Below are 27,440 nucleotides of genomic sequence, written 5' to 3'. Positions count from 1 at the left end.
TTCAAATTAATTTCTTTTGTCGATTTTTTTTTGTTAGTACTGACAGTTTATGATGTTGGGTATCTAATAGACGCCATGACATCACAAACTGCTGGGCTTGATCTCAGGTGACTTTACAGCTAGTATCAACCCGATTTATTACCCCGTTTGCCACTGCAACAGAGCACGGGATGAGCTGGGGTGAAGCACCAGGATTGGCGCATCTAGTGTATGTGCCACGTCTGGGGTGCCTGCGGCCTGCTATTTTTAGGCTGTGAAGGCCCAATAACTATGGACCTTCCCACCCTGAGAATACCAGACCACAGCTGTCCGCTTTACCTTGGCTGGTGATCCAATTTGGGGGGGACCCTACTTTTTTTGTGTAATTATTAATATTTATAAAATAATTATAAAAAAAGAGCCTGGGGGGACCTCCACATTGGATCCCAACTACGGTAAAGCTGCCAGCTGTGGTTTTCAGGCTACAGCCGTCTGCTTTACCCTAGCTGGCTATCAAAAATGGGGGGACCCAACGTCATTTTTTTTTTAACTATTTTTTTAAATAGAAAAAATTAATGGGCTTCCCTGTATTTTGATTGCCAACCAAGGTAACGACAGGCAGATGTGGGTGGCAACCCATAGCTGTCTGCTTTATCTGCGCTGAGAATCAAAAATACCGCGGAGCGCTACGTCATTTTTTTTAAAGATTTATTTTTACAGCACTGTGATGTCCAGAAATCAAAATACAGGGAAGCTCATTTTGTTTTTAGTTATTTAAATAAATAATTAAAAAATATATATATGGGCTCCCGCTGCATTTTTTGTATTGCTAGCTAAGGGTAATCCAAGCAGCTACTGGCTGCTAACCCCCACTGCTTGGTGTTACCTCCACTGGCAATGGAAAATCCAGGGAAGCATTTTTTATTTTTTTTGCCAAAAAACTTGAGCTTCGCCATATTTTTGTATGCTAGCCAGGTATAGCAGGCAGGTGCTGGAAGAGTTGGATACAGCGCCAGAAGATGGCGCTTCTATGAAAGTGCCATTTTCTGAGGCAGCTACAGACTGCAATTCACAGCAGTGGGGCCCAGAAAGCTCAGGCCAACCTGTGCTGCGGATTCCAATCCCCAGCTGCCTAGTTGTACCTGGCTGGATACAAAAATGGGGCGAAGCCTACGTCATTTGTTTTCTAATTATTTCATGAAATTCATGAAATAATAAAAAAAAGGGCTTCCCTATATTTTTGGTTCCCAGCCGGGTACAAATAGGCAACTGGGGGTTGGGGGCAGCCGTACCTGCCTGCTGTACCTGGCTAGCATACAAAAATATGGCGACGCCCACATAATTTTTTCAGGGGGCAAACAACTCCTGCATACAGTCCTGTATGGAGTATGCTGAGCCTTGTAGTTCTGCAGCTGCAGCCTGTCTGTATGGAGAAGAGCAGACAGCAGCTGCAGAACTACAAGGCTCAGCATACTCCATCCAGGACTGTATGCAGAAGTTTTTTGCCCACCAAAAAAATGACGTGGGCTTCGCCATATTTTTGTATGCTAGCCAGGTACAACAGGCAGCCACGGGCTGCCTCCAACCCTTAGTTGCCTATTTGTACCCGGCTGGGAACCAAAAATATAGGGAAGCCCGTTTTTTTTAATTATTTCACTTATTTCATGAAATAATTAAAAAACAAATGACGTGGGCTTCGACCCATTTTTGTGTCCAGCCAGGTACAACTAGGCAGCTGGGGATTGGAATCCTCAGCACAGATTAGCCCAAGGTTTCTGGGCGCCTCTGCTGCGAATTGCAGTCCGCAGCCGCCCCAGAAAATGGCGCTTTCATAGAAGCGCCATCATCTGTCGCTGTATCCAACTCTTCCAACAGCCCTGAAGCCGAGTGGCTTGCTGGGTAATAATGAGTTAATACTAGCTTTGTTTTACTAGCTAGTATTAAGCCAGAGATTCTTAATGTCAGGCGTGTTTGACCCGGCCATTAATAAACTCCAATAAAGGGTTAACAAAAAGACACCACACAGAGAAAAAAATACTTTAATAGAAATAAATACACAGACACATTAGAGACTCCATCTTTATTACCCCCTGTCAGCCCTCCACGATCCATGGTCTTCTGTCTTTCTCGTTCAACAAATGCAGCTCTGCTCCATCACTGCTGCATGGGGGAAGACGCTGCTTCCCGTGCAGCCTTCACTCCGTGAAGGCTGCATGGGAAGCAGCGTGCAGCCTTCACTCCGTGAGTGATCAGTGCTGCTGGCTGTTAGCGGTAACAGCGGTAACGCTGACAGACGCGTTTTCCATAGCAACGGTGCTCCGATCATGTGATTCCCGGAACCGCGGTTAGCGGTGATGTCACCGCTAACTGCGTTGCTATGGCAACGGTGATCTCCGTTAATGACCAGCTGTGTCAGCCGGTCCCTAACGGAACGGGGAGTCGACCGTGTGCTAGAGCATGTCGCCGGTACACGGCGATACACAAATGTGCACCGTGTACCGGAGAGTGCAATGACAGGACCTAGGACAGGACATGACGTCAAAGACATGTGACCAGTCTGTAGCCAATGAGATAATAGCCACGTGACTGGTCACATGGCTATTTTGACGACGTCACGGAAGGACCTGTCAGTGCTGGTTATCGGGAGGACGCAGCGATCATCGGAAGGAATAGTGACAGGAGACAGAGTGCAGGACGCATCGCGGGCACCGGTAAGTGTTATGGCAATGTTTATTAACTGTATGTGTACATTTATAATACGTTTTTATGTGTTTGTGATTGCCTCCCATTATTTCCTATTGGTTCGAGTTCGGTTCGTCGAATGTTCGCCGAACCGAACTCGAGCTGAACCACGGCCGGTTCGCTCATCTCTATTCCTGACACTGGGCACTCCAATTTAACTTTTTATTGACTAAGATGCTAAAGTATTTTTCCATGTCTGATTTCCCCAGCAGTTTCCCATTTAGTAAGTAATCGTAGCATCTGTTTCTCCTTCCCATGTGCATGACCTTACACTTATCTGTGTTAAACCTCATTTGCCATTTTTCAGCCCAATTCTCCAATTTACTCAAATCCATCTGTTGTTGCAAACTGTCCTCCATTGTGTTAACTACCTTACATAGTTTTGTACATTGCTGAGATAGGAGATGGCAGTTGATACTGACAATATTCTATTGTAGAAACTTATAAAAACCAACTGCCATCTTCGATCTCCGTAATATTCACTGAACACAGATTTTTACCAGAGAATTGAGAATTTTGAGAATGAATGATCAGTCTTGGGAGCAGAAATTTGTCTGATAAAATATATGGCAAAGTTGCTTATTTTCATACTTTCAAATGTATTTTATTGGTATTTTATGTGATATACTGACACTAAGAGGCAAGTATTTGTGGAGTGTCACAAAAAAGATACATAGTTTTCTAAATATTAATCTTAAAATTGTCCCGTGCATGTGTATTCAGCCCCCCTGAGTCAATACTGTGTAGTTCCCCCCTTCCATGCAATTACTGCTGCAAGTCTTTTGATGTGTTTATAATAATAATAATATAATAATTTTATTCATTTATATAGCGCTATTAATTCCATAGCACTTTACATACATTGGCAACACTGTCCCCATTGGGGCTCACAATCTAGAGTCCCTATCTGTATGTCTTTGGAATGTGGGAGGAAACCGGAGACCCCGGAGGAAACCCACGCAAACACGGGGAGAACATACAAACTCCTTGCAGATGGTGCCCTTGGTGGGATTTGAACCCAGGACCCCAGCGCTGCAAGACTGCAGTGCTAGCCACTGAGCCACCGTGCCGCCCCGTGTTTCTCTACCAGCCATGTTCTACTTTGGTCTTATCTAACCAAAGCGGCTTTTTTCACATGTCATGTAGGGGACACAGCTAGCATGTGCTCTAATCAGATGAGACCAAAATAGGACATTTTGGACTAAATGCAAAACGTTATGTGAAGTGGAATTATAACAATTCTGATCACCCTGAAAACACCATCCCCACCATCAATCATGGTGGTGGCAGTATCATACTGTGGGGAGACTTTTTTTTTTTTTTTTCTTCTGGAAAGACAGGAAAGCTTGTCAGAGTTGATGGGAGGATGCATGGAGCTAATACAAGGTTATCCTGGATGAAATCCTGCTAGAGGTTGCAAAAGACTGGGGCGTAGTTTTACCTTCAACTAGGAGAACAACCCCAAACATACTGCCAGAGCCACAATGGAATTGTTTAGGTGAAAGAATATTCATGTGTTTGAATTCCAAGTAAAAGTCCAGACCTAAAGGCCGGTTTACACGCAGCGACATTGCTAACGAGATGTCGTTTGGGTCACGGAATTCAAGACGCACATCCGGCCTTGTTAGCGATGTCGTTGCGTGTGACACGTACAAGCGACCGCTAACTATCAAAAATACTCACCTTATCGTTGATCGTTGACACGTCATTCATTTCCATAAAATCGCTGCTCCTTCTGGACGCAGGTTGTTCGTCGTTCCTGAGGCAACACACATCGCTACGTGTGACACCCTAGGAACAACGAACACCGAACCTGCGTCCTCTGGCAATGAGGTGGGCGTGACTTTCCTGTGGCTGCTCTCCGCCCCTCTGCTTCTATTTGACGCCTGCCGTGTGACGTCGCTGTGATGCCGCACGAACAGCCCCCTTAGAAAAAAAGCTGTTCGCCGGCCACAACAACATCGCTAGGAAGGTAAGTATGTGTGACGGGTACTAGCGATTTTGTACGCCATGGGCAGCGATTTGCCCGTAACGCACAAACGACGGGGGTGGGTGCGATCGGCAGTGACATCGCTGCGTGTAAACTGGGCTTTAATCCCTTTGAGAATCTGTCGCAAGCCTTGAAAATTGCTGTTCACAGATGTTCTCCATCCAATCTCCCTGAGCAAGAGCTATTTTGCAAAGGAGAATTGGCAAAAATGTTAGCCTCTAAATGTGTAAAACTGGTAAAGACGTATCTCAAAAGATGTGCAGCAGTAATTCCACTGAAAGGTGGTCATACACAGTATTGACTTGGGGGGCGGCTGAATACAAATGCATGTTACAATTTTCAGATTATTATTTTTAAATACTATGTATCATTTCACAAATACTTGCAATGCTTTCCCTTCAATGAAACGTACTAAATACCAATGAGTGACTTCTTTAAATTCTTAAGATTAGCAATGTTAGACAAAGCATCCTCCTCTGTGCAACACGTTAATTTGACTGTTCTGCTTCAGCTCAATAAATTTACTAGCTCTCTAAAGGGATCTCTTGTGGGTATGAAATTTTAGGAAACAAATATAGAAAAAAAACAACTCACTTGCTTGAGTGGTAAACTGATTTACAAATCTTCATAAACACAAAGTAATGACAATTCTGAGTTAAATTAATGAAGAGAGTCGTTTACCTCACAAAAGGAAACAAATTATCCAAACTTACTGAAGGCGGTACATGCCAACTAGGTGGGAGCATATTTTTCTTTTCTTCCTTGTATGTCATTGTAGTCAAGTGTTTGTCAACTCTAATCCTGAAGTGCCCTGAATAAATTAGAATTTGAGGATATTGGGAACACGTGGCTTTTCCTGAGCCATAAAGAATTCACTTGTGCAAAACTACGGAAATTCTGAAAAGCTGACCTTCTGATCGCTGGAGTTCACTGATGAGAAAACGAAAAGTTTCTCTACCTTTTCCTATCTGTCAGTGAATAATGGACAATCCAAACAGATTTTTTTTACGGACCCATAGACTTGAATTGCCAATTTTGATCCAACCCCTGGACATGTCTGTAATTTTGCACAGACCACTCAATCTGCAAAAAATCTGGCATGTGAAGAGCCCCATAGATTTGTCACGAGTGCTCTCCATGAAAAAAAACAAACCATGAAACTCGTGCGTGAAAAACCAATATCTGAATGCGTCTTTACAGTGCCGCCTTCTCCACTCCAGTAATCAAGTACCAATTTCACTTCTTTTTAGTGTTTACTACTTACTATTGAGTCAGTGACTAACCTGCGTTGTATAAAATGTAAGTATTAATTACTTGTGAGGTTATAGTGTTCTCACAACTGCTCTAGACTTTGCGTACGTGCCCACAATTAGGACCCACTGCATCCTGGTTGCAGCAAGTCCTGAGCGGGGCCATGAGTCTCCGCAGTAGATCGCAGCTGCCCGTGCTCATGACCCATGATCAGAGCTTGGGCAGTTGTGGTCTCTCTCTTCTGTACTCCCTGCGGAGAACGGTCTCGCATCTCCATAACAAATAATTGACACGCTTGCGGCTCGGGAAGTTGCAGGTAAGTTTACACTGTGGGCTGTACACGCAAAGTGGGCATGGGATTTCTAGAAATCACATCCAATGTGCTTGTAATGTACATCCCAGCGTTTTGGTCGCAGCTGAAACATGCTGCGTCCACAACGCTGTGAACCCTGATCGTGGGCACGCACACATGGTTATTGGTTTATAAAATTTAAATTCCTTACATTTCAGTGGTTGTAGATTCCTGATGAATAAAACAGACTCTGAAACCCGTTGAAAAATAAAAAGCATGAAGAATTAACCTCCGAAATCTTCTCCTGTTTCATTTCCATGGCAGTGCGGGTTAACCGTCTATTCCTCTATTCTGGTTTCATTTCAATTACTGGGTCTGCAGCAGCCTACGTGGTGATATACTATACTTTAACGGTAGTTGTGACCCTCACAACTCCCCGAGGTGAGTGTTTCTGAGCTCTTTTATTCTGGTTCCACTGGGATAAGACACTATCTGCGCCCTTGTCTCTTCCAGATATTATCTTCTCTACATTTTTAGAAATAAATATGTTTGGTTTCTACCAAAGCTACAAATGGAGAAAAAAAAAAAAGCAGCACTCCAAAAATGTATCAAGAGAAAAGATTAGGTTTATCAGCCCATTGTAACACACAATGACCTAATAAAACTATATCTTTTTCACGGGGAACATTTTTGGAGTGTTGCCTTTGTCTCTCTAGCATAAAATGCACTAATGAAATCTTATCTTTTCCGTTGGGAAGTTTTGGAGTTCTGCCTTTTCTTTTGTTCCTTTGAAATGTTATCAATTTACTGTAATCAGAAAATTTGTAGAATCTTTAAAGGGGTGGTTCACCCATATTTTTTATTGTCTAGATCGATATTATATTGAGAAACAATGTTTCTCTCAAATACCTTGTGTTGTCAATAGTGCCTGTGAGAGGCACTATTGCAGACCGCTGTTCCCCGTCCAGTGACGTACCCGTCCAATGCTGCCACGTCACATCCGTGCAGCCGGCTACATTCTTCCAGACTCTGAGCTGTGAGCGGTGTTTCACTGCTGTCACAGCCCGTCTGCTCCCCCCTCCTCCCTCCTAGAACAGCACGGCGCGTCTCCTGCTCCCCCCTCCCTCCTCCCTCCTCGCAGAATGCTGCAAGCAATCGATGTGCTGTGAGGGAGGAGGAAGGAGGAGCAGGGAGCAGATGGGCTCAGAATGCAGCCGGCTGCACAGATGTGATGAGGCAGCATTGGACGGGTACGTCACTGGACGGGGAGCAGCGGTCTGCAATAGCGCCTCTCACAGGCACTATTGACAACACAAGGTATTTGAGAGAAACATTGTTTCTCAATATAATATCGATCTAGACAATAAAAAATATGGGTGAACCACCCCTTTAATTACAATAAGCATCTTATTTTTCATTCACCTCCCACCCGGCAGCTATTGAGAGCTCTGTCTGCAATAGGATAAGAAGTAACATTTCAAATACAGGGATTTACTTCTAGTTAATGACAAGGAGATAGTTCTACAATGTTGAAAAATTTTATTTTGATTGTAAAAGTGTCTGAAAAGTAAAGAAAAACGAAAATTTCACTGGCTGTCCCTAACTATAACACAATACTGGCTTTAAAATGATCCTGCCTAAGAAAACGTTATTTGGAGCTAGTTACTTGCAAACAGCTTCTATTACTAGGGATTTTACTCCTTCCTGTGACATCCCATCTACAGAGCAGTTAATTCCCTTCCGCTCAGCACCGTTGATGGGATGTCACTGACGAATAGTTTGTTGAGTCCAATGCTGTGGTTGTAATTCACCATGACATCAGCAGTGACTCCCCATCAACAGAGCGGAAGAGAAGAAACTGCTCTGTTGACATGACATTGCAAGAAGTAGGAAAACATTGCAAAGAACACTCTGTGACTGCTTTTTGCCAAGAGATATTATCGCATGGCAAGAGGTAATTAGCAACTACCTGACAATATGTGCATAACCACAGAGGACGAAAAAAATAAATACCAGATAACCAGTTTTGTAAGGTTGTCTATTTTAAAATGGTTTTTTTTTTATCCATAGGTTTACAGATCAATAAAATGCAAATGATAAATTTAACTGATATTCCCCATCCCTGGGCTCAGCTCTGCCTCTCTGCTGCTGCTCTGGTCTTTGTTGATAAGCTGCAGTGTCAGGTCTACATCACAATCAACTGCAGCTGCCAATCACTGGGCTCTGTGGCTCTGCCAAAGTAAACCGTTTAAGCCACTGAGCAAGTGATTGGGTGCAAGGGTTACTTACTGCATAGGGTCCCATCGACCCTCTCCTCCGCTAATTCTATGTTCAAATGGGTTACCATCACTACCATGTTCCTCTGATAAAGCCTAACTCTGGCTGGACTTCATGAGATAAGGTCAGCTTATCTATGCACTGCAGTATGGAACAAGTTCAATGATTGCTCAAATAATTGCAGGTTCAAGTCCCCTAAGGTGACTACCAAAAGTAAAAACGATACAAAAAGTTTTTAAAATAGTTCAAAGTTAAAAATGATAAAAGTTTAAAACACCCTCTTTTCCCAATTAAAAAATGAGTTATCTTTATATCAGTAAAAGGACAATCAAAATATAAAATTAATGAAACTGTGCATTAAACACAAAAAAATAAATAAAAGATAGGCACCCCATAATTTCTGAATTTTGGCCATTGCACTTATCAGATAAAATGCAATAATAAAAAAAACAATAAAAAAAATCTTATATTCCCCAAAGTGGTATCAATAAAAAAAACTAATTAGCTCTGTGTATAAACAGGAAGACTCCATACAAGTCTACTAATGTAAAAAAGAAAAAAATTATAAATTTCAGAAATTGGCGTTACATGCCAATTTATTTTTCTTTTTTAATTGAAGATTCAGAATTTTTTTAACCACTAGAATATAAAAAGCCCCATAACTTTGACTTCACAGTTATAGTACTATCACTGAAATTGACCACCAATATTCCAGTCCACTAATTACCGTAAAATAAATCACTGGCTTTAGTGAACTATAGGTTACAACATAATATTAAATTAGTTAAATAAAAGTTATGTGCACGACTTTCACTCAAAGCTAAAACCTAGCTGAAACCTGTATGTCATTGTCAAAAACGGGTTCAGATACTAATTATAATAAATTCAGGACCAATACATATATCTAAGATCACAGAGGAACAGTATTAACTACACCCCACCACCATTTGAGCAACACTTCATCCATCTCCCAATTCTTTGTACAAATGAATAACACCTTTCCTCATAAAGTAACTAGTGCTTCAGGTATAGGTAGCTCATGAAATGAATCCTTTTCTCGAGATTCTCTTAGGTCCATATATTCTGAACAAGGTGTAATGTTATATATTTATGCTCACTTATTCAGAATTATCCACTATACACCACCCATCATTTTCCCGTATTTCCTAGGCTATACACCACGCATAATTTTCCCGTGTTTTCCTAGGCTATACACCACGCATAATTTTCCCGTGTTTTCCTAGGCTATACACCACGCATGATTTTCAAGATTTTCATGATTTTCAAGAAGCACATTTGTGCCATGGGTGAACTGTGCCCCTGCAAATTCTAGTTAGAGGGGCTTCAGATTTAGCCTCCTGATGTGTTACACCATTACAAATGAGACGAAACACGTTGAAGCGTGAATTATACTAGTGAAACGGGAAATCAATGTATAGGCAGGCATAGTGGACTGCTAGGTCTCTCTCAGTTATAGCATAATTGAAGAAGTATGGGAAAATCATAGGTGGTATATAGCCTAGGGAAACACAGGAAAATTATGCGTGCTGTATAGCCTAGGGAAAATTATGCGTGGTGTATTGTGGATAATTCTGAATACGTGAGCATAGATATATAACATTACAGCTTGTTCAGAATATATGGACCTAAGAGAATCTTGAGAAAATAATTTCATGATTTACCTATACCTTAGGCACTAGTCACTTTGAGGATAGGTGTTATTCATTAATACACAGAAATAGGAGGTGGATAAAGTGTTGATCAAAGAGTGGTGGGGTGCAGTTAATACAGTTCCACTGTGATCATAGACACATGTATTGGTCCTGAATTTATTATAATTAGTATCTGAACCCATTTTTGACAAAGACATACGGGTTTCAGATAGGCTTTAGAATTGAAACAGTCGTGCATGTAATATTAAATTAGTGAACTAAAAGTTTATGTTTTAACCTATAGTTCACTAATGCCAGTGATTTAGTAATAGTACTGACCTGAAGATCATATTCCCAGCTCATTTTTACCACACAAGGAGCACCATGAAAACAAATCCACAAAAACAATGGTGGAATTGCAATTTTTTCAGTACATTATATTGTAAAATTATTGGTGTTGATTAAAACTTGCCCTGCAAAAAACAATCCCTCTTATGGCTGTGTTGGCAGAAAAAAAAAAGAATGGCTCTTGGAAGAGGGGGAAATGCACAAGATTAAAAACTGTCATGTGAGGTGTAATTCGTCTGATCCTAAAATTGAAGATACAAAAAAAATGTGAAAACACAAGTGTGAATGTAGTCTGAGACATTAAAAATAACAACAGAAGTTAAACATTCGCTTAACTCAGGAGTGAGCAATTAATTTTCCCGAGAGGCCACATAAGAAACTATGACTGGTGTGGAGGGCCAAACCAAAAGGCTGAAATTATTTCTGCACAATTGTAAATTAACATATTATTTATTTTATAGTAATATTAATAATATCACTTACTATTGAGCAGAATTAATTATGCTGACACCCTACTACATACAGTATGAAACTACGCACAGCCCCTCCATTACACAGAATGAACCCTCACATAACCCCCTATATACAGTATGAGCCTCCACAGTCTCCTAAATACAGTATGAGCCCCTACATATCCTCCTATATGAAGTATGAGCCTCACCTGGCCCCATATTTTCAGTATGAGCCCCACATAGCCTCCTATATGCTGTATGAGCCCCACATAACCTCCTATATGCAATATGAGCCAATATGAGCCCCACATAACCTCCTATATACAGTTTGAACCTTACAGAGCCAATATACCGTATGAGCTCCACATAGCCTCAAATATGCAATATGAGCGCTACATAGCCTCCTATATGCAGTATAAGCCCCACCTAGCTCCCTATATGTATTATGAGCCCCACATTGCCCCTAAATATTGTAAGATCCCCACATCGCCTCCTATATATAGTATGAGCCCTACATAACCAATATGCAGTTTAAGCCCCACATAATCACCTATATATAGTATGAGCCCCACATAACTATCTATATACAGTATAAGCCCCACATAGCCTCCCCTATGCAGTATGATCCTCACATAGCCTCAAATATCCAGTACGATCCCCACATAGACCCCTATATACAGCATGAGTCCCCGCATACCCTCCTATATACAGAATGAGCCCTACATAGCCTCCCCTATGCAGTATGATCCCCACATAGGCGTCTATATGCAGTATGAGCCTAACATAGCCAGGTCTCTTTCATCCATGCCACCACATAAAGGCCCCGTCACACACACAGATAAATCTTTGGCAGATCTGTGGTTGCAGTGAAATCATGGAAATATTGTTCCATTTGTACACCGCCACAAACCTGGCACTGATTGTCCACAATTTCACTGCAACCATAGATCTGCCGCAGATTTATCTGTGTGACAGGGCCTTTAGGAAAAATGCATGACGCTGTATCAATAATTATGAGATGGACGTCAGCAGGCTGTATCAGCCAATTATGGTCCATAATGGTTAAATCTTCATTTGTCCTTCCAAAAAAGCAGAAGACCTAAAATATGTTTTTAATTTTGGAATTTTTTATATACACTAATAAATGGTTTACATTTTATCAAGACTCCAGAAAAAATAATTTTGGGACTGGATATTAAGTTCAAAGTGCTGGATTAAACCTCCTTCTGTTCATATAATATACCATGACTTTGGTCGAAAGAAGATATCAATGCTTTGAGTCATTTTATAAAGCACAGGTAAACTTCCAGTAACACTTTGCGTTGCCAAGGACATGAAATTACAATAGAGCTTGTTAGAAAATACATATTTATTCATTTCTAAAATCTAACACTGTATAATCCCTTCAGAGGACTTTTAATTTTACATGGAGCAAGTCAAAGAATTAGCCTTGTTCTGCTCTTTCCTTTTTCATGAATTATTTTCCTGAAGACTAATGTATTCCTCTTCTGTTTCTGAGGTTGAAAGAATGGAAGTCATTAAATCTGTTTTCTGCAGAAATAAGAAAAAAAGTAGAAAGCAAAGGGTACTTTATTGCCATTTGGTATAATGTTAGTTTTTATAACAAAATATGTTGTATTTGTCCTTTGTAAATAATATAAAGACATCTCAACCAGCCAAACAGAACCCTATTAAGTACTGATGAGAAACAATCGGAAACCATTCTGGATACAAATCAGTGTCTCTGCTTTATCTTTCCGTAGTTCTGTTTAAAGGAAACCTGACGTGCACAGAATTACTCTCTACCTGCAAATATATGGTGAATTTTCAAGTAAATGGGGTTAAAAAACGACCTAGCCTCCTTACGGAAAGAATGGCTACCAGGAGGATATAAACTTATGGCCACTGGCTTTGAATCAAAGGGTCCTGTACAAAGTGATTACAGTTGTAAACAGATGCCAGGCATGCAACAATGCAAGAATGGCGACTCAGTGGTGACTCTCAAGTATTCAAGATACTCACAATATTCAAGATAAGGCAAATCAATTCATAGTAATGTACATGGTAACAATCGATTGATCTATTACATGTACTGGAACTACTAAATATTCTAGTTAACGAGTGTCACTAACAATAACCTAATCCCAGTCTTTCTATCCAGGGAGCGTCAGTGTGACCCTACTATTAGTCACAGTATACACTTCTGAAGAGAAACAAGTTCTATATAAGTCTATCTTTCTTAACGGCAGACTAGGCTTTACGCTGTTGAATTGCAGTTATCTGCGTCAACAGTCTAATTTCAATAACTAGTTATATTCTCTTAGTACCATGTCAAGGTGGGAAGTAAAGGCCCAGCTCACTCTGACACTGCACTGGAGGGAATGTTCGTTTCCCAGTCTCCAGTATTCTGTCTTCGGTGTTGGACTGTGCAGTCTGGTCATCCTCTGGAGACGGTGATCAATGTTCTATCTTTGTTGCTTGACCACAAAGTCTGGCCTTCCATTGGAAATGGTATTTGGTCTTCAGGTTCCTCTGGAGATTATTTGGTCTTTGGGGTCATCTGGAGCTGGTAGAACTCAGGTCTTCTTTGCACTCAGTTCACTCCCGAGTACTGCCACTACAGTCTATATATGCCTGCTCTACTGCATACACTCCGGTATCCTGCTAGTCATGGCGATAAGTCCACCTTTTTGCTGCCAGCCTTTTATATTTTGTAACTGTGCCTCAGTTGTCACTTAACTCAGCGTTCCTTTCAAACTCTTCACCCGAGGAAACGCTCTCCTTTTCTGTTTTTGTCAGTTCTGTTCCACCAGCAGATGGCGGTGTTTGTTTTACAAGTGCTGTGGGACGCTGGATATGAGCACCTTCTGCTCGCCAACCCCTTACACAGTCATTGCTTACTATACTGTGAGCAGCAGCTGTAATCATTTCTCAGCACTTTGACACCTCGCTCTGCACATAAACGCTGCGGAGGATAGTGTCAATCAATGTGCACAGTCAGGGCTGCCACCAGGTGGGGACAAACAGGACTCTAGTCCGGGGTCCCAACAGATGGGGAGTCCCTTCACACTTCATTTATTGGCTTGTGTGTGAGGTGTGGGGGTGGAGCAGGGATGGAGGCGGGGCTGGGGTGGAGTCTCAAGGGGGCCCCAAAATTATGCCAGTCAGGGGCCCTGAAATTCCTAGTGGCAGCCCTGTGCATGGTACAGTATAGCAGCCGGTAACTGTAAATGCTTTGTGCACGCCCATATGACTGAAAGCCAGCACCTCCTACACTTAAATGAGATAATTTTCCCCTGTAACTGTGCTTTCAGTAAGATAGCCAGGCAGTATTTTAATGCTTTTTACCTACTGATTAACCCCATATCTGCAGGTACATAGCATTTTTTTTACATGATAGGTTCCTTTTTAAAGACTCTATAATAAGTTGGACATTGACTTACAGAGAGACAATTACTTATAGAGAGACAATTTTCTTCTTACTTTTAGGGCAGGTCCACCTGCCTAGTGCAACCATCTTCCTAAAGGAAAACACAGAATTGACATATAAAAAATATATCCCAACAAATCCTCCCTTAAAATGAACCTTTCACCAAATTTTTCATTTCATGTTGAACTGGACACAGGATGTCCTAGTGGCTGCAGAGCAGAATTAATCTCAATTTTGCCTCTCTGTTGCAGAGATGTTATCAAAGTATTGGCACATAATAAGCTAACTTTTGTTAAGTAAAATTTGGTGAAAAGTCCTCTGTACTCTCTTCTTTCTCTTTTGATCTTGTTTTGTTTCATCTTACAATCAACACTGAAAGAAATTAATAAAATTGATAAAATATCCCCAGATCATCAGCCATTTCCTTCCTCTTATATCTCCTGTGTCTGGTTATAAGAAGGAAGCAGGAACCTCTCACCACTACTCTGTCCAGTATAGGTGACAAATAATGTTAAAGGGAACCTTTTAAGGTCCTTTTTGAACTCCAACTTAGCAGCATTCATGTGTATTCCAAAAGTCGCTAACCAGCCCTGTGTAATGCTATTTACTAAAATCAATGTTTAAGAAAGGTATTTATAAAAAGTGCGATGTCCCTATGCTAATTAGGTCTTTGATTAGTGGAAGGGGCATTGTTTCCCCAGATTAGTCGGCCCTCTTTCCATAGTATCCTGCCCCTGTGGGCGTGAGAACATGATTTTTATGTGCAGGCATGATGGCAGCTCGTGGAAATCTTGCGCATGCGCGTGGCTCATTTCTGCTGCTCAGTGTGTCAGAAGCCGAATGTACGCGTCCCTGCTTCAGAGAGGTCTACTGCATATGATCGGAAGGGCAGAAGCCATTCTTTTTATTCATTTTATACTCATCTTAACCATTTTCAAAATGGGGTGGGAATTGTGACTTTTTTAAAAAGCCTCAAAAAGGTCACAATTTTCAGTCCAATTGGGATGTGGGATAAAAATTGAGGAATCCTCTTCTGACACAAGTGTTATATCTAAAGAGGCATCAAATATAGCGAACATCATGATACATTTTGAGAAATTTGGCTAAAATAATGATGACATTGCAAGCAAAAATGACTTTCAATTTTTACTGATGATAAAATTTCCCCAAAATATGCTGAGGCAATCTCCTCCATCTCGTATGGTTAAGATTACGCTTTGTTGCTCTGATAAACACTTACCTTACTAACTGCATTTGTGTTGCAACCTTGGGCTTCATCCATGTAATTTATTGGCTGTGGAATCCGAGGAAAAAAACTGTTGGATATCCTAGAAAAACACAGATCTCTGCTATTTTTTTGTTGATTTTCGAGGTTCGAGAAAATGGACTTGGGCAAAATACAAAATTTTTGCTGCATGACATTGACTTGACTTTTTCTTCTGTCCTTGCCTTCTTAAGTGACTATACTCAAAGGTTATTTTTAAGGATGATCGAATACTTTGATTATCCGGCTTTGCGAATATTTTACGGATACCTCGGCGCTATTCGACTTATCGCGAATATTCGATGCACAATGTAAGTCTATGGGAAACCCGAATAACAACTATTCGGAACTATTTGGGCTTCCCATAGACTTACATTGCGCATCGAATAGTCATATAGGGGCGGGGTATTCGGAAAATATTCGCGAAGCCGGATAATCGAAGTATTCGATCATCCCTAGTATTTTCCTTCTTTCTACATTGCTTCCAACTGGAGCTGCCAGAAGGAACACATTACTTACGGATCTAAAAAATTTTTAGATAAAAGTAATTTTATGAAATTTATGGCTGTGTGGATGCTATGTAACTGCAATGACTGTGGAGACGTCCATGAATTTGCACCAACATTTACTTATGCTATTAATAAAAATGAAATGTTACCTCTTGTATTGCATGCTGATAATAATTGTAAGCACGATTATAAAGACAGAAAGCCCCAATAAGATGATCCATATTAATTCAGATTTGGCAGACTGTTTTTGGGGTGCATCTAGAATGAAAGGAAATAGGACAAGATAATAACCATTCTGGACCATCAATGGTAAGACACCATGTAAAGGGTGTATCTGCTCAGTAATTTCCAATCCCCAATGAATGGAAGAATTACTTTTCAGGATATGTTCTAATGAAAACAGAAGTCGTTCACAATTACAGTTCTGTTTTAATATCTCTATTTTGTTAATTTTAAACATTTTTATTTCATTATTATTTTATTTATAAGTACTAGATACTAGAGGCCAATTGATTAATACTTGCATTGTGCATGACCGTCTTAATGATCTGGACCTCTGGAGTAAAATATGCCTAATTCATAAAAAGGCACAAACCACTTATTGAATTAGCTGCATCTTATAGCTAGTGTGAACCTTCACCAAAAGTATTACTCCACTCGGACTGGAATACCCCACTAAAGTGGCACACCTTTTCATGAATAAGATGGGTGGGTTTGCCTTACCCATCTTGCTCATGCTTCATCCACTTTGGCATAGTGGGCTGGGACAGAGGAAATAACTACAAAATTTGCAAAATCTTTGTGCTACTTTGATTTGTACAAAAATGTAAAATGTCAAGGAGTTTTACACTAGAAAATTGGTGGAAACATTTTCAAGTATTGGGGTCTGAAACTTTTGCCATCAATGTTTTGTTACAGTTTACTTGGTGTAGGTCACTCTGTAGCAAGGCACACTTGGGAGTCCGGTGATGGATCCTGACACTGAAAATAAGTGGGTTAATCTGTTTAGCACATCTGGTGTCTGTGAGCAATGTGTCCACTACTGTGGACCACCTGGGAAACAAGCAATAGCCTATTCGATATTCTGGAAAACCAGGGAAGCAGGCATTAACCTTTCCACTACTAAGAATAATGCAGCTTCCATTAATCCATCTATTAACATACAGTTTTAGGAAGGCAGACCTGAATTCCTTCACTACCGTAAAGCAGTGATTCCTTTGCTAAGTGTGAAGAACCTCCTAATCAAACCAATTACTAAAATCACACTACCCCAAGACTATCATCATACATTGAGCAGCCTATTTAAAGCACATCTAGAGCACAGAGTAAGTACCCAGTAGATGCATAACTGCATGCCTTAAAGGGCTTCTCCACTACTCGGACAACCCCTTCTCAATCAGTATGTTCCTCTCTTATAAAATAATAGCCGCTATACTCACCTCCGGCATGGGCATAATTCCAGTACTGTTGGTACTAGCTCTCCTGGGATTTCGGTAACATTATATCATGTGAGCCCTACAGACAAACAGTGACCTCTTCACTCGCCCCTTCTTCAGACAAATCAGACATCTGGATCTGGAGGAAGTGAAAAAGCACCTGCAGATCTGACTTCTTCTGGATGTCAGTTATGTTTAAATGTATAAAGGAGGGGAGAGTGAAGTGGCCGCATGTTGGCTGCAGTGCTTCTGTGACAAAGCAATGTCATGCAATCCCTGGGAGAGCCAGTGCAAACATTGCTAGCGCCCACAATGGAGGTGAGTATAGCTGCAATTACTTTATAAGAGAGCAACATACTGATTGAGAAGCGGTTGTCCAGGTAGTGGACAACTCCTTTTAGTTTCACCCAGTGAGGTACATGTCCTGTGGGTTAAAATGTTAAAGACTAATAGGGAAACACCATATTTAAATCTCAAATCTCAAAAGATTCTTAAAGAAGTATTAACATTATAAATGATTAATTTTCAAAGCATTTGTAAAAGCCAGCAAGTTTGCAATTTATCTCCTAATAATAATAATCTTTTCCATTCACAGCAATGGTAAGAATTGTATTTCTATTGTGTGCTACTCATTTCCAAGGTTACTGGTCTTATACACAAAGAGCATATCACTTACAACTCTATAGCAATGAGCTTGTAAGTGCTGCCCTGAAGCTTCACTGTCTCTGCACTCCTCCAATACTGTAGCAGCAAAGTTGCCTTTTCTTGTAGCATTAGAGAGTAAATAACTTGGAACAATGAGCGCACCAACCTCAGAAAGCAGTGAGCGCTATGTTGAGACAATGCTTTAAATCTATAACAAGGAAAAATCCTGATACCTCCTATGTTATGTTATGTCCGGTCCACTTTGATGTTTGAAAATTTGGATTGTTAGGCTACATTCACACATCTATGTGACACATCCTACTGCTGTCCATTTTTATCTGTGATGTCACATTGACCCATAGAGTTTCATTGAGCCACACACACATCAGTTTTAAAAATGGGTCCATATCTCCAACCTAGGAGACTCAAAGCATGACCTATTCTCATCAGTTTTGCGCATCAGACACTGCCTTTAAAGTCTATGGCGATCTGTCACAAATGGATAAAACTGGAAAGAACGACTTTGTACTGCAGAGTTTTATCCAAGTTTCATTTGTCTTTAACTAACACATTGTTAAGAGTCAATATAGAAAAAAGTTATTTAGTGAGGATCAGGTCGTTTGCAATTCTAATTTGCCAGTTTGCACAGATTTAAGCCTGCTTTACACTGTACGATCTATCGTGCAATTTCACAATCGATCGTACCCGCCCCTGTCGTTTGTGCGTCACGGGCAATTAGTTGCCCGTGGCGCACAAAGTCGTTAACCCCCGTCACATGCACTTACCTGCTGTGCGACGTCGCTGTGGGCGGCGAACATCCTCTTCCTGAAGGGGGAGGGACGTTCGGCGTCACAGCGACGTCACACATCGGCCGGCCAATAGAAGCGGAGGGGCGAAGATGAGCGGGACGTAAACATCCCGCCCACCTCCTTCCTTCCTCATAGCTGGCGGGTGCCGCGGGACGGAGGTAAGCTGCTGTTCATCGTTCCCGGGGTGTCACACGGAGCGGCGTGTGCTACCCTAGAAACGATGAGCAACCGGCGCCATTTTAATTAAACGAGATTATGAAACCGAGCGACGAGTACACGACTCACGATTTGTGAGCGATACTGCGTCGCTCGGAGGTGTCACACAGCCCGACGTCGCAAGCGATGCCGGATGTGCGTCACAAAAACCGTGACCCCGACGATCTATCGCACGATAGATCGTCTCGTGTAAAGCACCCTTTACTCTGGAAATTTGACCTGCATTGAAGCTTTTTGCCGCAAGGTAAATTTTCCTCATTATGCTTGTCGGATCTCTCCAGACCCAAGAGCATAAGAAGAGTAAGATGTAAAAAATAACTTTATATAACTCAACCAGACAAGCTGTACTGATTTATCAAAAATGGATCAAATACAGAAATAATATTTATTCATTTATATAACGCTATTACTTCCATAGCGCATTACATGCATTACCAGAAATTTACATCTTATCATAGACGTATTCTGTAGAGTCGATGAGATTATAAGTGACTGTCATTGGTGAAAAACAAAATATACACTAATCCTTCATTGGGCCATGGAAAGGCTACATTTGTGGCCGAAAGTGTTGGCACTCTTAAAATTGTTCCAGAAAATGAAGTATTTCTCCAAGAAAATTACTGCGATTACACGTTTTGTTATACATGTTTATTTCATTTGTGTGTTTTGGAACAACACAAAAAGCTGAGTGGAAGAAAAGGCAAATTGGGCAGAATTTCACACAAAACTACAACAATGGACCTGACAAAATTGTTGGCGCCCTCAACTTAATATTTGGTTGAACACTCTTTGGAAAAATTAAACTGCAATCAATCACTTCCTATAACCATGAACAAGCTTCTGACACCTCTCAAATGGAATTTTGGACCAGTCTTCTTTTGAAAACTGCTCAAAGTCTCTCATATTTGAAGGGTGCCTTCTCACATCAGCAATTTTAAGATCTTTCCACAGGTGTTCAATGGGATTTAGGTCCAGAATCATTGCTGGCCAATTTAAAACTCTCCAGTGGTTTGTTTCCATCCATTTCTGGCTCCTTCTTGAAGTATGTTTGGAGTCATTGTTCTGCTGGAAGACCCATGAACTAGGAAGCAAACCCAGGTGTCTGACACTAGACGCTACATTGTGACCCTAAATCCTTTGGTAATCTTAAGATTTCATGATGCTTTGCACACAGTCAAGGCACCGAGTGCCAGAGGCAGCAAAACAACCCCAAAACATCTTTGTGCCTCCACCATATTTGACTGTAGATACTGTTTTCTTTTCTTGATAAGCCTCATTCTGTTTTTGGCAAATATCAGAATGGTGTGGTTTACCAAAAAGCTCTCTCTTGGTCTCATCTGTCCACAAGACACTTTCTCAAAAGGATTCTGGCTTACTCATGTATGTTTTGAAAACTGCAGTCTAGCTTTTTGATATTTCTGTGTCAGCAAAGGGGTCCTTCCTGGTCTCCTGTCCTAGCATTTAATTTCATTCAAATGGCAACAGATAGTTTGCACTGACACTGATGCACCCTGAGCCTACAGGACAACTTGAATTTTTTAAGATCTTGATTGGGGCTGTTTGCCAACCATCCAGACTTTCCTGTGTTGCAATCTTTCATCAATTTTTTTCTGCCAGACACGTCTAGCAATTTTAGTTACAGTTCCACGGGTTGTACACTCCATGATTATGTTGCACACAATGGGCAAAGGAACCTCAAGATTCTGGAGATGGACTTGTAACCTTGAGATTGTTGGTATTTTTCAACAATTTTGGTTCTCAAGCCCTCAGACAGTTCTCTTCTTCCCTTTCTATTCTCTATGCTTAGTGTGGCACACACAGACACACAATGCAAAGATAGTCAACTTCTCCCCTTTTTATCTTGTTTCAGGTGAGGTTTTAATATTGCTGACACCTGTTATTTGCCATAGGTGAGTTTGAAAGAGCATCACATGCTTGAAACAAAGTGTTTACCTACAATTTTGTAAAATTTGCAATAAATTTGTCTGGCCCACTTTTAGGGTTTTGTGTAAACTTATGTCCATTTAGCCTTTTTTTGTCATTTTTTTTGTACCGGGACTCTGATGCCCTGTGCTTTTGAAAACAGCGTGATCATCTACCCGCGCTGCTGCAATCTGGACTCTAGATCTTAGATTAGGTGAGTATATGATGTTTTTTTTTTTTTTTTAATGCAGCGCGTGGGCCATATATACCAAGATGGGGATATGCGTATGGTGGCTCAAATCCCACCAAGGATAATATCTGCAAGGAGTTTGTATGTTCTCCCTGTATTTGGTGGGTTTCCTCTGGGTACTCCAGTTTCCTACCAAACTCCAAAGACATACCGATACACATCGGTAAAGCGCTGTGGAATTAATAGCACTATATAAGTGACTAAAATAAATAAATAATTAAATATATACCAGGATGGTCTCAGAATGGTGGACATGTATACCAGGATGGGGGATGTATACAAAATGGGGGACACATATAGCAGGATGGGGAGATATATACCAGGATGGGGGATATACCATATATACCAGGATGGTTCTAGGATGGAGGACATATATACCAGGATGGAGGAATCTATATGTATATATATATATATATATATATATATATATATATATATAATATTTGTATATGTGTGTGTATGTATGTATATATATATATATATATATATATATATGTATGTATGTATATATAGATATATGTATGTATGTGTATATATATATATATATATATATATATATAATTGCCTTATTCTGTCTGTCTGTCTGTCATGCTCCAAAATTGTGTCCTTACGGTGACACAAAGCTGATTGGCCGCTGGGCTCGCCATGGCCCCGCCCCCCCACACGGATTGGCCTCTCGCCCCGGCTCTCTGCAGGCCCCGCCCCCCTCACGCAATGCACGCTCGCTCTTGCCCAACTGACACGTAGCTCCGACTCCCAGGTGAGTACACACACACATCAGATCACACTCACTCTCACACACACCTCACACATCACATCCACACACTCACAACATCCTGGGATATCGCTTGCTTCTACACCGGCTCCGTCAGGATCCCAGCAGCGCCAGACATAACCTTGCGATGCTGGGATCTTCACGGAGCCCGTGAACGCTGTTAACCATTATACACATCGGGTAACTAAGGTCCCTTGGTTACCCGATGTGTATCATAGTTAACAGTGTACACCGGCTCACACTCACTCTCACACACACCTCACACATACATCACATCGCATCCACACACTCACAGCATCCGGCGATATCGCTTGCTTCTCGGCCTCGATACTGTGCTGTTGTGACCTTCCAGGACCTGTCGGAGGATCACATGGCCAGAAGCATGTGGTATCTCCGGATGTTGTGAGTATGAGCGCGTATGTGCAATATCGTCAATGTGTGTGTGCGTGAGTGTATGCGATCGGGTGTGTGTGGGTGTGTGTGAGTGTATGCGATCGGGTGTGTGTGGGTGTGTGTGAGTGTATGCGATCGGGTGTGTGAGTGTCGGCAGAGGAGCATGGCGTGCTGGAGGAGGCTGGGAGGAGAGAGGCTGATCCTGGAGAAGGCTGGGATGGAGAGGCTGATGCTGGGGACAGAGAGGCTGATGCTGGGATGAGAGAGGCTGATGCTGGGGACAGAGAAGCTGATGCTGGGGACAGAGAGGCTGATGCTGGGGACAGAGAGGCTGATGCTGGGGACAGAGAGGCTGATGCTGGGGACAGAGAGGCTGATGCTGGGGACAGAGAGGCTGATGCTGGGATGAGAGAGGCTAATGCTGGGGACAGAGAGGCTGATGCTGGGGACAGAGAGGCTGATGCTGGGGACAGAGAGGCTGATGCTGGGGACAGAGAGGCTGATGCTGGGAACAGAGAGGCTGATGCTGGGATGAGAGAGGCTGATGCTGGGATGAGAGAGGCTGATGCTGGGATGAGAGAGGCTGATGCTGGGATGAGAGAGGCTGATGCTGGGGACAGAGAGGCTGATGCTCGGGACAGAGAGGCTGATGCTGGGGACAGAGAGGCTGATGCTGGGGACAGAGAGGCTGATGCTGGGGACAGAGAGGCTGATGCTGGGATGAGAGAGGCTGATGCTGGGATGAGAGAGGCTGATGCTGGGGACAGAGAGGCTGATGCTGGGGACAGAGAGGCTGATGCTGGGGACAGAGAGGCTGATGCTGGGGACAGAGAGGCTGATGCTGGGGACAGAGAGGCTGATGCTGGGATGAGAGAGGCTGATGCTGGGATGAGAGAGGCTGATGCTGGGATGAGAGAGGCTGATGCTGGGATGAGAGAGGCTGATGCTGGGGACAGAGAGGCTGATGCTGGGGACAGAGAGGCTGATGCTGGGATGAGAGAGGCTGATGCTGGGATGAGAGAGGCTGATGCTGGGGACAGAGAGGCTGATGCTGGTGACAGAGAGGCTGATGCTGGTGACAGAGAGGCTGATGCTGGGGACAGAGAGGCTGATGCTGGGGACAGAGAGGCTGATGCTGGGGGGAGAGAGGCTGATGCTGCGGGGAGAGAGGCTGATGCTGCGGGCAGAGAGGCTGATGCTGCGGGTACAGAGGCTGATGCTGCGGGTACAGAGGCTGATGCTGGCGCAGCATGGCGGATGGAGCACGTTTGGGAGTGCGCAGCATGGCGGATGGAGCACGTTTGGGAGTGCGCAGCATGGCGGATGGAGCACGTTTGGATGGAGCACGTTTGGGAGTGCGCAGCATGGCAGATGGAGCATGTTTGGGAGTGCGCAGCATGGTGGATGGAGCACGTTTGGGAGTGCGCAGCATGGGGGATGCAGCACGATGGGGAGTGCGGAGTATGGCGGATGGAGCATGTTTGGGAGTGCGCAGCATGGCGGATGGACCACGTTTGGGAGTGCGCAGCATGGCGGATGGAGCACGTTTGGGAGTGCGCAGCATGGGAGATGGAGCACGATGGGGGGTGCGCAGCATAGGGGATGGAGCACGATGGGGAGTGCGCTGCATGGGGGATGGAGCACGATGGGGAGTGCGGAGTATGGCGGATGGAGCACGTTTGGGAGTGCGCAGCATGGCGAATGGAGCACGTTTGGGAGTGCGCAGCATGGCGGATGGAGCACGTTCGGGAGTGCGCAGCATGGCGGATGGAGCACGTTTGGGAGTGCGCAGGATGGTGAGATGTAGCACGATGGGGGGTGCGCAGCATAGGGGATGGAGCACGATGGGGAGTGCACACCTCCCCCCAACACACACACACACGCGCGCACTGCACAACACACCACACACACACACACACACTGGGAACCACAAACAACTGCCCTACACAGACACCCACACACAGACAACGCTGCACACACAAATATACGCACATACCGCACAACACACACATTGCACAAAACATAACTCCCCCAAAACACACCACACACACACAAACCGCGCAACACACACACACAACGCTACAGACACACAGCGCTGCACAAACAACGCAACACACAAACAACACCGCTCTCACCCCCCGCCACACCCAGACAACACCCAGAACATGTACAGCGCCCTACACAAACACTTGGTAACTACACACAACAACATCTATATATATATATATATATATATATATAACAAAAATGCGTAGAATCGGGCAACCTTCTAGTATATATATATATATATATATATATAAAATCACTGTAGAATTATTAGGCAAGTTTGTATTTTTTGATCAACAACTATGTTCTCAATCAACCCAAAACGCTCATAAATATCAAAGCTTAATATTTTTGGAAGTTGGAGTGTTTTTTTTTAGACTTGGCTATTTTAGGAGGACATCTGTTTGTGCAGGTGACTATTACTGTGCAGAATTATTAGGCAACAATAAAAACCAAATATATTCCCATCTCACTTGTTTATTTTCACCAGGTAAACCAATATAACTGCACAAAATTTAGAAATAAACATTTCTGACATGCAAAAACAAAACCCCAAAAATTAGTGACCAATATAGCCACCTTTCTTTATGATGACACTCAACAGCCTATCATCCATAGATTCTGTCAGTTGCTTGATCTGTTTACGATCAACATTGCGTGCAGCAGCCACTACAGCCTCCCAGATACTGTTCCGAGAGGTGTACTGTTTTCCCTCCCTGTAGATCTCACATTTTATGAGGGACCACAGGTTTTCTATGGGGTTCAGATCCGGTGAACAAGGGGACCATGTCATTATTTTATCATCTTTTAGACCTTTACTGGCCAGCCACGCTGTGGAGTAGTGGGATGCATGTGATGGAGCATTGTCCTGCATGAAAATCATGTTTTTCTTAAATGATACCAACATCTTCATGTACCACTGCTTGAAGAAGTTGTCCTCCAGAAACTGACAGTAGGTCTGGGAGTTGAGCTTCACTCCTTGCTCAACCTGAAAAGGTCCCACAAGTTCATCTATGATGATACCAGCCCATACCAGTACTCCACCTCTACCTTGCTGGCGTCTGAGTCGGAGTGGAGCTCTCTGCCCTTTACTCATCCAGCCTCTGGCCCATCCATCTGGCCCATCAACAGTCACTCTCATTTCATCAGTCTATAAAACCTTTGAAAAATCAGTCTTAAAATATTTAAGATATTTCTTGGCCCAGTCTTGATGTTTTATCTTATCTTTCTTGTTCAAAGGTGGTCGCTTTTCAGCCTTCCTTACCTTGGCCATGTCCCTGAGTATGGCACACCTTGTGCTTTTTGATACTCCAGTAACGTTGTAGCTCTAAAATATGGCCAAACTGTTGGCAAATGGCATCTTGGCAGTTTCACGCTTGATTTTCCTCAATTCATGGGCAGTTATTTTGTGCCTTTTTTGCCCAACATGCTTCTTGCGACCCTGTTGGCTATTTGCCATGAAATGCTTGAGTGTTCGGTGATCACGCTTCAATATTTTGCCAATTTCAAGACTGCTGCATTCCTCTGCAAGACATCTCACAATTGGGGACTTTTCAGAGCCTGTCCAATCTCTCTTCTGACCCATTTTGCCAAAGGAAAGGAAGTTGCCTAATAATTAACCACACCTTATATGATGTCATCTGATTTACTTAATTGGTAGTTGGCTCTCAAGCCTATACAGCTTGGAGTAGGACAACATGTATAAAAATTATCATATCAAAATACTCATTTGCCTAATAATTCTGCACACAGTGTCTCTCTCTCTCATTCTCTCTCTCGCTATATATATATATATATATATATATATATATATATATATATATACATACAGTTAGGTCCAGAAATATTTGGACAGTGACACAATTTTCGCGAGTTGGGCTCTGCATGCCACCACATTGGATTTGAAATGAAACCTCTACAACAGAATTCAAGTGCAGATTGTAACGTTTAATTTGAAGGTTTGAACAAAAATATCTGATAGAAATTGTAGGAATTGTATACATTTCTTTACAAACACTCCACATTTTAGGAGGTCAAAAGTAATTGGACAAATAAACCAAACCCAAACAAAATATTTTTATTTTCAATATTTTGTTGCGAATCCTTTGGAGGCAATCACTGCCTTAAGTCTGGAACCCATGGACATCACCAAACGCTGGGTTTCCTCCTTCTTAATGCTTTGCCAGACCTTTACAGCCGCAGCCTTCAGGTCTTTCTTGTTTGTGGGTCTTTCCGTCTTAAGTCAGGATTTGAGCAAGTGAAATGCATGCTCAATTGGGTTAAGATCTGGTGATTAACTTGGTTATTGCAGAATGTTCCACTTTTTTGCACTCATGAACTCCTGGGTAGCCTTGGCTGTATGCTTGGGGTCATTGTCCATCTGTACTATGAAGCGCCGTCCGATCAACTTTGCGGCATTTGGCTGAATCTGGGCTGAAAGTATATCCCGGTACACTTCAGAATTCATCCGGCTACTCTTATCTGCTGTTATGTCATCAATAAACACAAGTGACCCAGTGCCATTGAAAGCCATGCATGCCCATGCCATCACGTTGCCTCCACCATGTTTTTCAGAGGATGTGGTGTGCCCTGGATCATGTGCCGTTCCCTTTCTTCTCCAAACTTTTTTCTTCCCATCATTCTGGTACAGGTTGATCTTTGTCTCATCTGTCCATAGAATACTTTTCCAGAACTGAGCTGGCTTCATGAGGTGTTTTTCAGCAAATTTAACTCTGGCCTGTCTATTTTTGGAATTGATGAA

General features: G+C 42.4%; 1 protein-coding gene across 4 annotated transcripts in view; it reads right to left on the bottom strand.

Moving 5' to 3' along the window:
* Positions 1-12,377: 12,377 nt before the first annotated feature.
* Positions 12,378-27,440, bottom strand: part of LOC142287691 (interleukin-5 receptor subunit alpha-like) — a 101,194-nt gene continuing 86,131 nt past the window's right edge. For 3 of the 4 annotated variants that reach the window (XM_075333463.1, XM_075333460.1, XM_075333462.1), the window contains 3 exons: positions 16,336-16,444; positions 15,654-15,741; positions 12,378-12,534 (listed from right to left, as the gene is read on the bottom strand). In XM_075333463.1, coding sequence (XP_075189578.1) covers positions 12,454-12,534; positions 15,654-15,741; positions 16,336-16,444 — 278 coding nt within the window. In that variant the 3' untranslated portion in view covers positions 12,378-12,453. Of the gene's footprint in view, positions 12,535-14,440; positions 14,505-15,653; positions 15,742-16,335; positions 16,445-27,440 lie in introns of those variants that run through there. The other variant, XM_075333461.1, reaches the window with a different exon arrangement.

The sequence above is a fragment of the Anomaloglossus baeobatrachus genome, chromosome 2 (genome assembly GCF_048569485.1).
Source record: "Anomaloglossus baeobatrachus isolate aAnoBae1 chromosome 2, aAnoBae1.hap1, whole genome shotgun sequence".
Taxonomy (NCBI): Eukaryota; Metazoa; Chordata; class Amphibia; order Anura; family Aromobatidae; genus Anomaloglossus; species Anomaloglossus baeobatrachus.
The sequence above is the reverse complement of the archived record's forward strand: the minus strand, read 5'-3'. Positions and strand labels throughout refer to the sequence as shown.